Source organism: Pipra filicauda, unplaced genomic scaffold (genome assembly GCF_003945595.2).
Source record: "Pipra filicauda isolate LSUMZ 115617 unplaced genomic scaffold, ASM394559v2 scaffold58_size5111680_pilon, whole genome shotgun sequence".
Lineage (NCBI taxonomy): Eukaryota > Metazoa > Chordata > Aves > Passeriformes > Pipridae > Pipra > Pipra filicauda.
The window spans coordinates 4,699,225-4,711,952 of NW_024104742.1; the positions used below are offsets into that span (position 1 = coordinate 4,699,225).

Sequence of the window (12,728 nt, forward strand, 5' to 3'; positions counted from 1 at the left end):
TCCGGGCCGGGCCGGGCCCGCCGGGAACGGCCGGGAACCGCCGGGATCCGCCGCGCGGGGTGGGGGGAGCGCCGCCTTCCGCCCCGGGAGGGGGCTGCGGCTCGGAGGGCGGGCGTGGGAGCTCGGGGAGGCCGCGGGACGTGTCCCGGCCCCGTGCGGGGCGGCGGCGCCTCAGCGCGGGGGGCGGGCAGGGGCCACCCCGCCCTGCCCAGGGTCCCCAGAGCAGCGTGGGGTCCTCCACAGCGGCCTGAGGGCAGGGAGGGGCTCGGGGAGACGTCGGCGGGGCCCGGCTAGGTTGGGAAACTGCTTGGAGTTGTCGCCAGAGTCTTCGAGAGGGTTGTTTTGGGTTGGTTGTTTTTCTTCCAGTTATGGCTTTCCTCTTAACTGCTGGGAAGGAAGGTTGCTGAGTGAGGTGGTTGGGCATTGGAACAGGAGCCCGAGGAAACAGTGACATCGCCACCCTCGGAGGTGTCCGAAGGCGGCACGGGACAGTCAGACACTGGGCAGTCAGATACAGCCTGGGAAGGGGATCAACCCTTGGAGTCAGCTCTGCTTTGGGAAGGGTTTAGGACCAGATGGACTCCAGAATTTTATTCCAGCCTAAACTATTCTCAGAATTTAAAAATGAGTGCTGGGCTACGGCTGTAAAAACTTGTCTGGGGCATCAAAGCCATCAGAGCTCATTTCCTATTTGACTCCTGTTCCAGGTACCCCAAAGCTCGTTGCAGTCTCCTGGTGTTTCTACAGTGCCCTCCCTCACGCCCATTCCATCTATTTGGAGCTAAATGGGAATGGTTAGTGCCGACTGGGGAGGGTCAGTGCAGTGTCATCCTGGCTGAGGGGACACAGCACCTGCTCTGACACCACAGGCAGAGCTGCAGTCCCTGTTCTCAGGGCCAGCTCTGACACTCCTTGTCTCCAGTGCCAGGGAGTTTCTCTGGGCATTTTCTGGGATACAGCATCTCTGATACTACTTTGTCACATGTGTTTGGAATTAGCCTGTGGGTTGGGGAATTGCTGAGGAAGGTGAAGAGCAGGCTCATGTCCCTAAAGAGGGAGAGAAAAAATAGAGCATAGTAACATGAGAGTGTTTGACTTTGCTGACTAAACAGGGATTATTTGCTAGCCTGGTGGTTATTTTGCAGTGTAGAGCTTTCTCTGAATAGAGAAGTGTTTGCCGTGGTGATACTGGAGGAATTCAGTAGTTCTGGTGTCTATTCAGTAAAGACTTCCAGGAAAATGTAAGTAGTTCAGTTGTGCAGCACTGATTGAGTTGCAGGTAGTGAGAGCACAGTGCTGAAGTAGAATAATGATAAATAATAGCATCTAAACCAAGTTATCATAACAGAACCAAGTGCAGTTATCATAACAGAACCTGTCCAGTATGGACAGGAAATTCAGAATCTGTTTTCCAGAGTGTCTCAGTTCAGGGTCTGTAAGAGATCAAGGGCCAAGCAGCTGAAAAACTGAGCAGAAAACCCAGTGAGATCACAGTGCAGGGATGGGACAGCACAGGCTGTGGCCTGGGGATGAATAAAAGTAGAGAAATGTAAGGGAAGTGATGAGGTGTGAGAAATGTTTGGTTTTGACCTGTGATACAGCACTGAGTGGTACTGGAACAGATACATCCAGCATGTTGGTGTTCTCTCTCATTATATTTTGTATTTGTATATAAAGGTGTTTTAAAAAATGAGACTAGGCTGGCAGTGTGATGGGGTTCATGCTAATTCTCAGAAATATATTGAATAAATCTTGTTCCTTAACTTTATTCCAGAACAGCCATCACAGCAACAACTATTTCCCTGAATACTTTTGTGTCCATAGCACCTGTAGCCAGCTGTAGCCCGTTTTCCAATGTAAATATTTGTAATTTAAATACAAGAAATATATCAGCATTCAAAATTAATTCTAAAACTGTCACCTGGCTAAAAGCTGGCACTTGCTGCAAGTAGAAAAGGAGTTTAGAATAAATTTCAACATTATTTGATACCATCTTCGGTGAGGATGGAAAAGACCAATCAAAGCAACTTGCAGTAGAAATTGCATACGTGATTGGGTTGTGTAACTTTAATAATTTGATCTGATTTCTTCCCTGCAGGATTTCAAAACCTATGTGGATCAAGCTTGTAGAGCTGCAGATGAGTTTGTCAATATTTATTATGAGACAATGGATAAGAGGAGAAGGGTATGTAGATTTTTGACAATAGTTTAAATTGTCTTGTGCACTTTTTATTACTTTTCTAACTGGCATTACACAGGAAGCACCTGCACGTGGGTTACCATGTGTTGTGTTGGCCAGGCTGAGTCCTCTGTGCCTCAGGCTGCCCTGCAGAGGGTTTTATGTTCCTGTGCAGCCCTGCTGTAAAAAGGGAAGTGCCTTACACTTCTTCATGGCCCGAGTTCAGTTTGTGTGCACCTGTGTCTTACAGGAGCAGGGTTTGATCAGTACAGGGGGGCAGGTTTTGTATGTTGTCCACTGTATGTTTACGTATTTTTCCTAAATGTCTATTTTCATAATCATTCAGGCTTTAACCAGACTATATTTGGACAAAGCCACGTTAGTTTGGAATGGGAATGCAGTGTCTGGGCAAGAAGAACTAAATAAATTTTTTGAAATGTTGCCATCAAGTGAGTTCCAGGTTAATGTGTTGGACTGCCAGCCTGTTCACGGTAAGGTTGTGTTATAATTTATCTATTTTTCAGGGCTTTTTAACTATTAAAAGTGAAATGAAATTATAATAGGGCTTAATATTTCCTTTGGAATAAGCTTAGAGAAAATACCAAGGGTTGAAATGTCAAGTTGTGCATAAATAAAGCACAAATCAAAAGATGCAGCAACTCTACACTTTTTCTCATGTCTGGGAAAATATTTTAAGGACTTTTTTGTTAAGATCATATTCAGAAATGATGTGTTTTCATGTATGGAAAAAGTCTTGACTTATCAGGTTATGTTGTCCTTGAGAGACCTCTATGGTGGCCTCTGGTCCTGATCTGCAGTATAACGTGGAACAAATCTTTATTAACCTATGTGTACTTTGATTTCTTTACATCTAGAATAGATGTTAAGTTCTTTAGATTTCTGATTAACAACTGCTAAAGAAAGGCTTACATAACTGAGAAGTTAATAAATTGCTTCTAATGGACATTTTGGGAATATAAGTAAGGAAAAAGCCTGTGGTCAAGCACACTTGCTTTGCTCTGCTGTGGAAAAGATATAATGTCTAATAACGGGGGGGAAAAGTCTATGCAACTTGCTAAATACCTATATGTGTGTATATCTCAAGTAATGAGAGGTTATTCTGAGCAAAAATGGAGGTGTTTGTCATAGTGCTCTAAGTGAACAGCAGGAGGTGAAAATGGCAAAGCCATTGCAGAGCCGTGTTGAGCGAACCCACCGTTGTCTGTGTAGAAACGCGGCACCAAAGCTGTTCTGCCCCGCTGTGGAACCAGCTGGTGTTACCCTGGCGCTGGTACAGCCACATTGAACGAAGCCTCTCTGTGCATTTCCTGCTCCTTTACCTGCTAGTCTTTGTTTGAGTTGTTTTCTTCATCATTTTATACCTCCTTGTGAAGAACAAGCTACTCAAGGCCAGACAACAGTGCTCGTGGTGACAAGTGGGACTGTCAAATTTGATGGCGATAAGCAGCGCTACTTCAATCAGAACTTCTTGCTGACAGCACAGGCCACCCCGACCAACACCGTGTGGAAGATCGCCGGGGATTGCTTCCGCTTCCAGGACTGGGCCAGTTAGCAGGGACTGCCAGGGAAGTGACCTCTCTCATTTGGCACGAAGGAGTCCACTGTGCAGGCAGCTGTTCTCCCCAGGGAACACACGCGCTCTTTGTGTTGCATCTGTTGTTATGGAAGGTCCGCAGATCCTTCGGGGTTGGTTCCAGTGACCACGGCTTTAGTAATAATCTTAAAATGTGAGAGGTTGCTCGTGTTAGTTGAATTTAGTGAAGTGCTGAAGGCAGTGAGCTGTACTCGAATCATTCCTCAAATGCCTTACATGCAGCTGTGCTGCCGCTGCTGAATGCTCAAACTCTGCTATTTAAGTACAAAATCCTATTCATATACAATTCTGACCAAATGTAGTTTTTTTTCAACTTGAAAAGACCTGTTTTTACAGTAGCATCTTCTCTTTTTTGAAGAAGATGCTTGTGGCATGTGGATGGAATTCCGAAAGCTACCTACTCCTGGTTGTAAGAGGCTGGGAAGGATTGCAGTGGTTTCTACTGTTTGTGAAAGGAGCAAATCTCTCAATCCATTGGAAAGGTAATGTTACCTTCTCTGATGTGATAGAACTAAATAATCTCATCAGGTTTCCTTCTGGTCTGAGCTTCCCAGACTTTGGTCATGGTTAATTTACATGGATTCACATGTAGGGCATGCTGAATGATTCGGAGCTCCTGTGCCAACAACTTGCCACATGCATGTAAAGGACTTCAAACTGAATATTTTTCTTTTGAAGTCTTACAGTGACCTAGAAATAGGTTGGTAACATGATTTCTGTTTGCTTTAACTGTTCATTCTGTTGTTATGAGGTTTGGACTATTTTTCCTATGTTAAGTCTGCAACTTTTGAATCCTTTTTGTCTTTTCAAGAACCATTGTAGTTACAAAGTGGCACTGAAAGTGTGTATTACTGTGAAGCCTTCAATTTTTCTCTTCAGTACTGTTATTCAGAACAGGTGCTTGAATTATTTTCAAGAACAGCAGCTCTGCACCACAAACACTATCTTCCTCTCATGCAGGTTTTTACTGTATTTTTCATGTTCTTTGTAAACATGGCCTTTAATTATTGATTCTGGGGCGTTTTGTGTGTCTTGCTTTGAATTTGCAGTTTAAAGCTTTCAGCTGCTTTAAAATAGTTTTCAAGACTGCAGGTTAAGAGTGTCTGTCTTAACTTGGGAACTTAAGAGTAAATCTGGATATCAGCAGATTTGTTTCAAATTGGTCTGTTTCTGTTTTAAGCTGAGTAAAAAACAAACAAACAAACCCCAAAATGTAGCTGTATCTGTGAGCACTTGCTTGTAACTAAAAATACAGGAGGGGAGCCTGTAACTCCCATCATAACCCGTGTGACAATGACAACAGCAGTCTGAAAGCAGTTACAGCTGCAGCTCACTGGTTCTATGGCTTAAATGGAGAAAACTGTGAAAATGAGCAATATCTGACATGTGTAAAACATCCTAAAGCATCTGTAGTTTGCAATATAATCCCACAAATAACGGAGTGTTTAGGTGAAATGGGCGGCTGTATTTCCTTTTCAGGCCCTCTAGTCTTTACAGCAGTAAGTTAGAATTAGTAATTTGTGTCTATTCAGAGGCTGTTTATGGTCAGAAGTATTGTGTACCTATTTTTCAGGCTGAAGAATTTGAATTCCTGCAGACCAGTGCAGGAACAGAATTTTTGAAAACTGTAAATATTGTAAATACGTTGTTATTTCTGTATGTAGTGAAGAAAGGATCACTCTATTTAATTACTGTTTGTTCTTAAGAGAATACGCAATGTTCATATATTTGTATTTCCTATACAAAAGTTTGAAAAGACAACATAACCCTAAACATGCCTGTAACTGGTACAGCATTGTTGAACTGTGACACTGGTGTGGTGTACTCTACTGGCTGTTTAATTTGCTCTTGATTGTGTAAGTGGTGTTACAGATCTGCTTTGCAAACACAAAACAGGTTTTGCCTTTTAAAATGTAGTAATGGGTGCAACTGTAGCATTGGCTTGTTGGACTTTGAAGGCGGTCACCAGAACACACACTTATATCAGTACCTGATAAGATTGTCATGTGAATAAATACTTTTTGGATATTTTTATCCAAGTTTGAATTTGTATAGTAATTTTTAAGCTTTTTCTAGGCAGACTGGGAGATTTAGAATATATGAGGCAGTGTTTCAACCAGATGTTATTCTCAGTTATTATTTTCATGCTATCCAAATGCAAGCTGCTTTTAAATCTGACTCCTGCAGTTAATATTAAAAAAACTGACCAAATAAAAAAACCTACCACTACTTGGAACGTGACTTAGGAAGGTAACTAACTGGCCTAGCTGGACAAATCCAGCTTAAACTCTTACTTAGTAAGATCTATGGCTGGAATGAGACTTGGTATGCATACCCAGGGGTTTTGTAGAGAAATTTTTTGGAACACAATTGCTTCGGGCTGGGGAGAAGTGCCAGTTACTCCTGCCTATTTCCATCATCTTCAGTGAGGATCACTTGGGGTGATTCAGTACTACCAGAGTTAGCTCTTGCTCTTTATAACTGAAAATGCTGGTTTGCAAAATATTTTTATCTATTACACTAAGTGATAATGAAGCTATTACAGTCAACCAGTGGCTTTACAACTGAGTAACTAATGGCACAAACAAAAAATCGCTTTCATACTAGTTCTGTGCTGCTTGCTAAAACTTCTGTGCTTAAATTAGCAGAAGAGAACACAAAAATTCTTTTATCTCATTCAGTACAAAACCATCCAGCTGATTTAGCGTCCCCTGTTGCTGACTCTGCTGCAATACCCAAAATTTACAATGGGCATCTATAAAATGAGTGTGTTTATGCTCCAAACTCTAAACTGGAGTTCATGCTTCCATTTTTTTTGTTTGATACCAAGTTACTCTTGTACAACCAGAAACAAAGCCAGCTGAAGAGCCAAGCACTTCCATATACGAAACTGCAGCAACTGAAGACTTGATAGATTTTTTGTATATGTTCCCTGTATTGTCTTTATCAGTCACTGGTTTTATGTTGCTTTGTTCTTTTAGAATACCACAGTTAAATTGATTTAAAATACTTGTGCTGTTCCTTGGAATGGAGAAAAGGGATTTGTTCTGATGGTCTGAATAGTTTGGTCTGATGGTTCTGATATGCCTACACTTCCTTACTCTAACTGGAGAAAAGCACATTATAAAGAAATGCTGTTTTACCAGTAAAATAACTTTCCACACTTGAATATATTTTGTAAGTTTTTCAAATTGTTTAAGACCTCTTGTAAGATTAATTTTAAAAAAACTAAAAAAAAAAGAAAACCAACCAAAAACCACCTACCTGATATTCTATCTTTTTTTATTATTATTAGAAGTTTTCATAGCTTGTTCTTGTGATATTAAAAGTGCAAGAAATAAGTTGTGGCTTCCTTATCTTGACTGCTTGTGTTGTAGGTTCTAATTGTTGCCATGTGGTGCTGGGGCACTGCAGAACAGGCTGGCTGTGAGCTCTGTCAGGGCAAAAATCTGTCTGGAATAATAACCCTGTTGCAAATGCCTCACCAGAGCACTCTCAGGCAGCAAATGGTGTTGAGCTGTAACTATCTCAAGTTGACATTTCCCTCTAAAATTTACTGAAGGTTAGGCTGCTGTCCAGCACATACCTGGATGAAGTCAAACAAAATTTGAGCCAGATCCTTGGGTTGTAAGTATTTTCACTGAGAACGTGGTGTTGTGCCTCTGCTGTTTGTCTGCTAAGAAGAAATGAAACACTCAAATAAGGAAAGCTTCACAAGGTAACTGGAGATTTAGCATCAAATTACTGATGAACACTTGCTCAGTGCAGACAGCAACTTTTAAGCTGACAACTGAAAAGATGAAAATCCCAATGCAAGGTCAGTGGTTTTGTGGAAACAGATTGTTCTAGAAACGTACTGTGGAAACAGTGCCAAATATATTGGAAAGTTCTTGCTGTGTGTGAAGGTGGAGATTTCAGTGAGGCTTTGCAAGCAGTCGCTCCTGGTAGTGATCCTGAGCAAGGCACTGACAGCTGATGCAGTGTAAAGGTTTGTGAGTGCTGGGAATAATAAATCAGGTAGTGCCAAGCCAGATGTTTTTGCAGGTATGTTGAAAGTGAGTTCAGAAATTGCTCTTTCAAAATTCCCCCTGGCCTGAAGAAAAGAATGGGTAGGTCTTTCTAGAAAAGCAAGCTTTTCTTTTTTCTTCCTAACTGAGAAGAGGTACGATATTGATAGCTGGGCTTTCTCCTTCAGAAGGTTGGATTTAACAATATAAATAGATCTGTCTTGTTATCCTTTGTGTCCAGTGATTGAACAAGCTACTAAGATTGAACAAGAGACTAAGTGGCCACTTTGCCCTGCATCAGTAATACAGGTGCCTTAGAATATACTATTGCTGAAAAAAATGTGCTGAGTTTCAGTGGCTAATTTTTGTCTCCTTGCAGCCTATTTCACTTCAGTCCTGCTGAGTTTGCAGCTTCAAGGATTTTCAAGATTTCCTACCAGTACATGATGTACTGGACTTACTAAAACAAACAAAAGAAATGAATGTTACTGCTAGGCTTAATACTAACTTATCAAGGTCTCTGTATGCCACAGTATGAATTCTTGGGTGTTTCAAGTACCTGGGTGTGTGTTAATGCACGATGGTGTTACCTTCTTTAATCTGGTTGAACTGTAACTACAAGAACAGATGGACTGATGTAAATCACAGATTACTACAGTTCACTGAGACCTTGTGATTCTTTCAGGTGTTGAAAGGCACAGATAGAACAGCAGATAATTAGGTGTTAAGTTACTTGGCAGGAGGTCTTGTGCTTTCCTTCTTTCTGAACTGTGTCATGCAGGGCAAACTTTTTGACATCGGCAGCCCTTGCTTTTAGTTGGGACCTAAATACAGGGTGTTGCACACACTTTGCATTTTGGGAGGAGAAGAGAAGTAGATTATGAAGATAAGGGAAAATCGGATGAAGAAATTAGCGGTACTTGGAGGGACTGCCACAGCCTTCCTTCGGATTTGTCTGTAGGATGAAGCAGTGGAAAGCAGTTAGTAACCAGCTGATATGAAACAAAATGTGTCAAGCACACATTTTAGTGTCCAGTGCATTGAAACTTTAATGTGTGCAGATCTCAGAAACCTGTAACAGTCCTTCCCCTATTCTTGTCTAAAGTAGCTGAGTTCAGTGGTCCTGAATAATTCCTAAGCCATGAGTCTGTAAGGCCTCTCAGGCCAGTCCTGCTCATGGGCTGTGGTCAGGCAGAAAGAGAAGTTAATCACTGAGACAGGGTAAATAAAAGGTTTTGTACGTGCATAATGATCCCCTCGTTTTTAGAGGGGGAAGCTTTGGTTGTAGTCAGCTTAATTCTGACTGTACTGAAGGGAATCCTCACAGAAAATCTTCTAGTGTGTCTGATACAGTGTTTGAGTTATCCCGGTGTGAAAGTTCATTAGACAGTCGGCTTCTGCAGCTGTAGATGTGTAACATATATGTATATATGGCTTATGACTGTCCAAAAGTCCAGGCTGAAGTTAGCATTTTCATTTTCCAGAGATACTGTTGGAATCCTGGCAGATGGAAGTAACTGACTAGAACTTTACTGTTGCCCAACTACTTGATAGGGAATTTTAAGAATATTGGCAGTTTATTGGTTTCTCCAACATCCTTTTTCCCACACTATACCGACTGCTGCATTTTCTGTGCTGAGCTAAAAGTTTAATGTACTGATACAATGTTGGCATACAGTACTATGCCATATACTCCCACTAAAATTTTTTCTGGAACTTGAATTTTTTCTCTGCTCCATACTTTGCATTCATTAAAATATCCAGGTATTCACAAGACACTGATATCTAAGGATACTTCGTAATTTGATCTGTGGATCTTGCAGTGTTTTTCTGCAGTGACAAGGTTGACTTGGTAACTGCCAGTCCTCTCAAGGATTTTTTTTAAACTCATCACTTCAAGTGATTCCCCACAAAGTTACAGTAGAGAACAAGATGCAGCAGTTGCCAAGTACAAGACAACTGGTTTTCTGTTGGACAAAATATTCATGAGTGTTAGTAAATTTAAGTCTATAACAAAAATCACTCCTCCTTTGAAGTTAATGTCAAAACTTCTTTTTCCTTCACTGCGGTTTGTATAAAATCCAAATAGTAGTTTGTATTGTGTAGTGCAGCATTCCTAGTGACAGCACTTGTTCCTTGGAATTGTTCATTAATCTTTATCTGAAAAAACTTCACCCCAAACCCAAACCAAGAAAGCACAGACTACTGACATGTCTAAAACCTCTAAAACAACCTCTGCCTGCCTGACTTTTTCTGTAGAAAGCATAGGCTGTATGTTGGTTTAATCTTAAAGTTTAATCTTAAAGATATTCTTGGAATTACATGTCTCTGTGTATGGAAGGATGTTTTTGATGGCTTTCAAAGTTCCTGTACATTGGCAAAGCCACAGTACTGGTGCTTTCCTCATGGGAACAACTTCAGTTTCTAAGCTCTCTTTGTTTTGATAAATGCTTCCAGGTGAGCCAAACCCATCTAGCTTTAACAGGACGAGACCTGAGCCTTCCAATCCATGGCACAGCTGTCAGTGCTCCAGAGTGACAGAAGGCAGCATCCTACAGCAATAATGGACCTGCTTTTAATTCTGCAAAATGCTGCTGGCAGCAAGAGCATTGCAGTCAGATAACAAGGTAGAATACAAACAGATTTTAAAGAAAAAATGTTAAACTAAGATCTAAAGCTGAAAAATGAGAGAGGTCTCTGTACATACTGTAATCACAGAATGGGTTGGGTTGGAAGGGACCTTAAAGATCATCCAGTTCCAACCCCCTGCCATGGGCAGGGATGCTGCCCACTAGATCAGGTGGTCCAGGGCCCCATCCTTGAACACTTCCAGGGATGGAGCATCCACAACCTCTCTGGGCAACCTCTTCCAGTGTGTCACCACCCTCACAGTGAAGAATTTCTTGCTAAAAGCAAGTCTGAATCTCTCCTCTTAGTTTAAAACCATTCCCTTTTGTCCTATCACTACCAGCCCGTGTAAAAACTCGCTCTCCTTTTCATAAGCCCCCTTCAAGTACTGAAAGGCCACAGTAGGTAATGCGGGTGTTTATTGTAAAAAGCGATACAAACGAATCCAAGAGTTGTAGGACAGCTCTCACCGCACGACAGGCCTTGAGCGCTGTGCGACTGCACAAGAGCAGTGGGTTTCGCTTCCCCCGCAGTCTCTGGCTGTCTGTAGTCCCAAGCCGGAGGGCAGCAGGAGCGATGTCCTCGCAGGACAGACCCTTCCTCCTGCCGGTCCCGGCGCTCTCACAGCCGCTGCCCCTCGGGGCCCTCCTCGGCCGCCTGCCCCGGGCCGCGGGGGCCCCAGTCCCGCTCGATGTACAGGTGGTAGGGGTCGTGTTTGGACTCCAGCTTCCGCGAGCGGGTGTACGCCAGGATGAGCCCCCCGGCCAGGCAGCCATAGAAGATCATGATGAGCAGGATGTACAGCGAGCCGTCCGCCCCCGGGCCGGGGCCGGGTCCCTGCGGGGCCGCGCTGGAGTTGCCGTGGCCGCGCAGCTCCCGCAGCACCGCGCCCAGCAGCGCCTGCAGCCGCCGCGCATCGCTGCAGTTCATCGTGGCACCCGCACCCGCGGGAGGCGGAGCACAGCTCCCTCTGCCTCTGCGAGGGAACGCGGAGAGCTGAGCAAAACCTCCTGGGCCCTCGGCGCGGCAAACAGAGCGCTCGACAGGCTCCCTGAGTTACAGGAGCGAGATGTTTCGTGCTTGGGAAATGCAAGTTTGCCAAAATAAGGGCGAGTAGGAGCGAGTTCTAGTCACAGAATCACAGAATGGCTTGGGTTGGAAGGGATCTTAAAGATTATCCAGTTCAAAACCCCTGCCGTGGACAGGGACACTTTCCATTAGTCCACGTTCCTTAGATCCCCATTCAGCTTGGCCTTGAACACTTCCAGGGATGGAGCAGCCACAGTTTCTCTGGGCAACCTCTGACAGTGCCTCACCACTCTCAAAGTAATGAATTTCTTGCTAATACCTAATCCAAATCTCTCTTGCACAAGAGCTGTCACCCAGTGCCCTGCTGATAAAACTGCAGCAGTCAGCAGCAAAGGCCTTGGGCAGGCTCCCAGAGCAGGTTTGCTTTTGAAGGGCATGGAGCAGAGAAAAGCATGGAAGTGTTGGGAAGAAAGGTGGTGGAGTACTGGAGCATGAGCAGCAGCAGCTGTGGTGATTAGATACCCAGAGGCAGAATTAATGGGTATCAAAACAATTGGCAATCAGCTAAAGAGGGTCTGCTCCTTGATCAGAAAGGCCTGGAAAGCCCTGAATGTTAAAAGGGTGGGCTCTGGGTGGTTCCCAGTGTGGCTGTGCTAGATGTTGGTGCTGCAAGAGACAGGTGAGTTTTCTTTTTTTTCCCCTCCAAAATCTCTGTGCCCACAGTTATGTTTTGTTGTTTGTGTTTGTTTTTTTTTAAATTCTGTGTATGCCCTGAGTGCCTCAGAGTTTTCCCTGCTCCCAGGTTGTTTATCTGGTAACTCTAAATTCAGTCATCATTATGCACAGAGGTGAACAGGGAGGCTGCACATGTTACAGATTCGCAATCTCACTAGCATTTAGAAGAGTTTTTATCTTGTGCAGTTTCAACAGCAGGTTATAGTTTTTACTACAGTTAGAAGGGCTGAATATCCATTTAGAATCTCAAGAGAGCCAAACCCCAGAGGCTGATGGATATTTCTCCACAGTGTGAGGTTTTAGTTTGCTTTTCTACAGTATGTTTTTTGTTGGTGTGAACAATTTTCCTGGCATCTTTCCTCTGAAGTGAAGGACTCTGCTGGCCAGTAAATCCTTAGAGGGGGCTGCATGGAGGTTAAAACTGATCCAGACTGACTAGTTAGAAATTCAGCTTGGGTTGTGGTGTAGAGTTTGTTTGCAGAGGTCCTGGAGAAGTCACTGTCACCACCTGTGCATGTCCCCTCCTCACAGCAAT

At 43.4% G+C, this 12,728-nt stretch overlaps 2 protein-coding genes across 13 annotated transcripts in view; one reads left to right on the forward strand and one right to left on the reverse strand.

Moving 5' to 3' along the window:
• Positions 1-10,486, forward strand: part of NXT2 (nuclear transport factor 2 like export factor 2) — a 63,048-nt gene extending 52,562 nt beyond the window's left edge. For 8 of the 12 annotated variants that reach the window (XM_027716556.2, XM_039387806.1, XM_039387804.1 and 5 more), the window contains 3 exons: positions 2,099-2,185; positions 2,526-2,670; positions 3,574-5,840. In XM_027716556.2, the coding sequence (XP_027572357.1) occupies positions 2,099-2,185; positions 2,526-2,670; positions 3,574-3,752 (411 nt within the window). In that variant the 3' untranslated portion in view covers positions 3,753-5,840. Of the gene's footprint in view, positions 1-165; positions 347-711; positions 795-1,158; positions 1,242-2,098; positions 2,186-2,525; positions 2,671-3,573; positions 5,841-10,258 lie in introns of those variants that run through there. The other 4 variants (XM_039387809.1, XM_039387808.1, XM_027716561.2 and 1 more) reach the window with 4 other exon arrangements.
• Positions 10,487-10,836: 350 nt separating this feature from the next.
• KCNE5 (potassium voltage-gated channel subfamily E regulatory subunit 5) lies at positions 10,837-11,430 on the reverse strand. Its single transcript, XM_027716562.2, has one exon. It carries the CDS (start codon positions 11,357-11,359, stop codon positions 11,051-11,053), a length of 309 nt encoding a protein of 102 aa, XP_027572363.1. The 5' UTR covers positions 11,360-11,430; the 3' UTR covers positions 10,837-11,050.
• Between the last annotated feature and the right edge of the window lie 1,298 nt (positions 11,431-12,728).

Excerpts from the sequence above, each read along its gene's own strand:
- KCNE5 (XM_027716562.2), bottom strand. The coding sequence starts at position 11,359 with ATGAACTGCAGCGATGCGCGGCGGCTGCAGGCGCTGCTGGGCGCGGTG.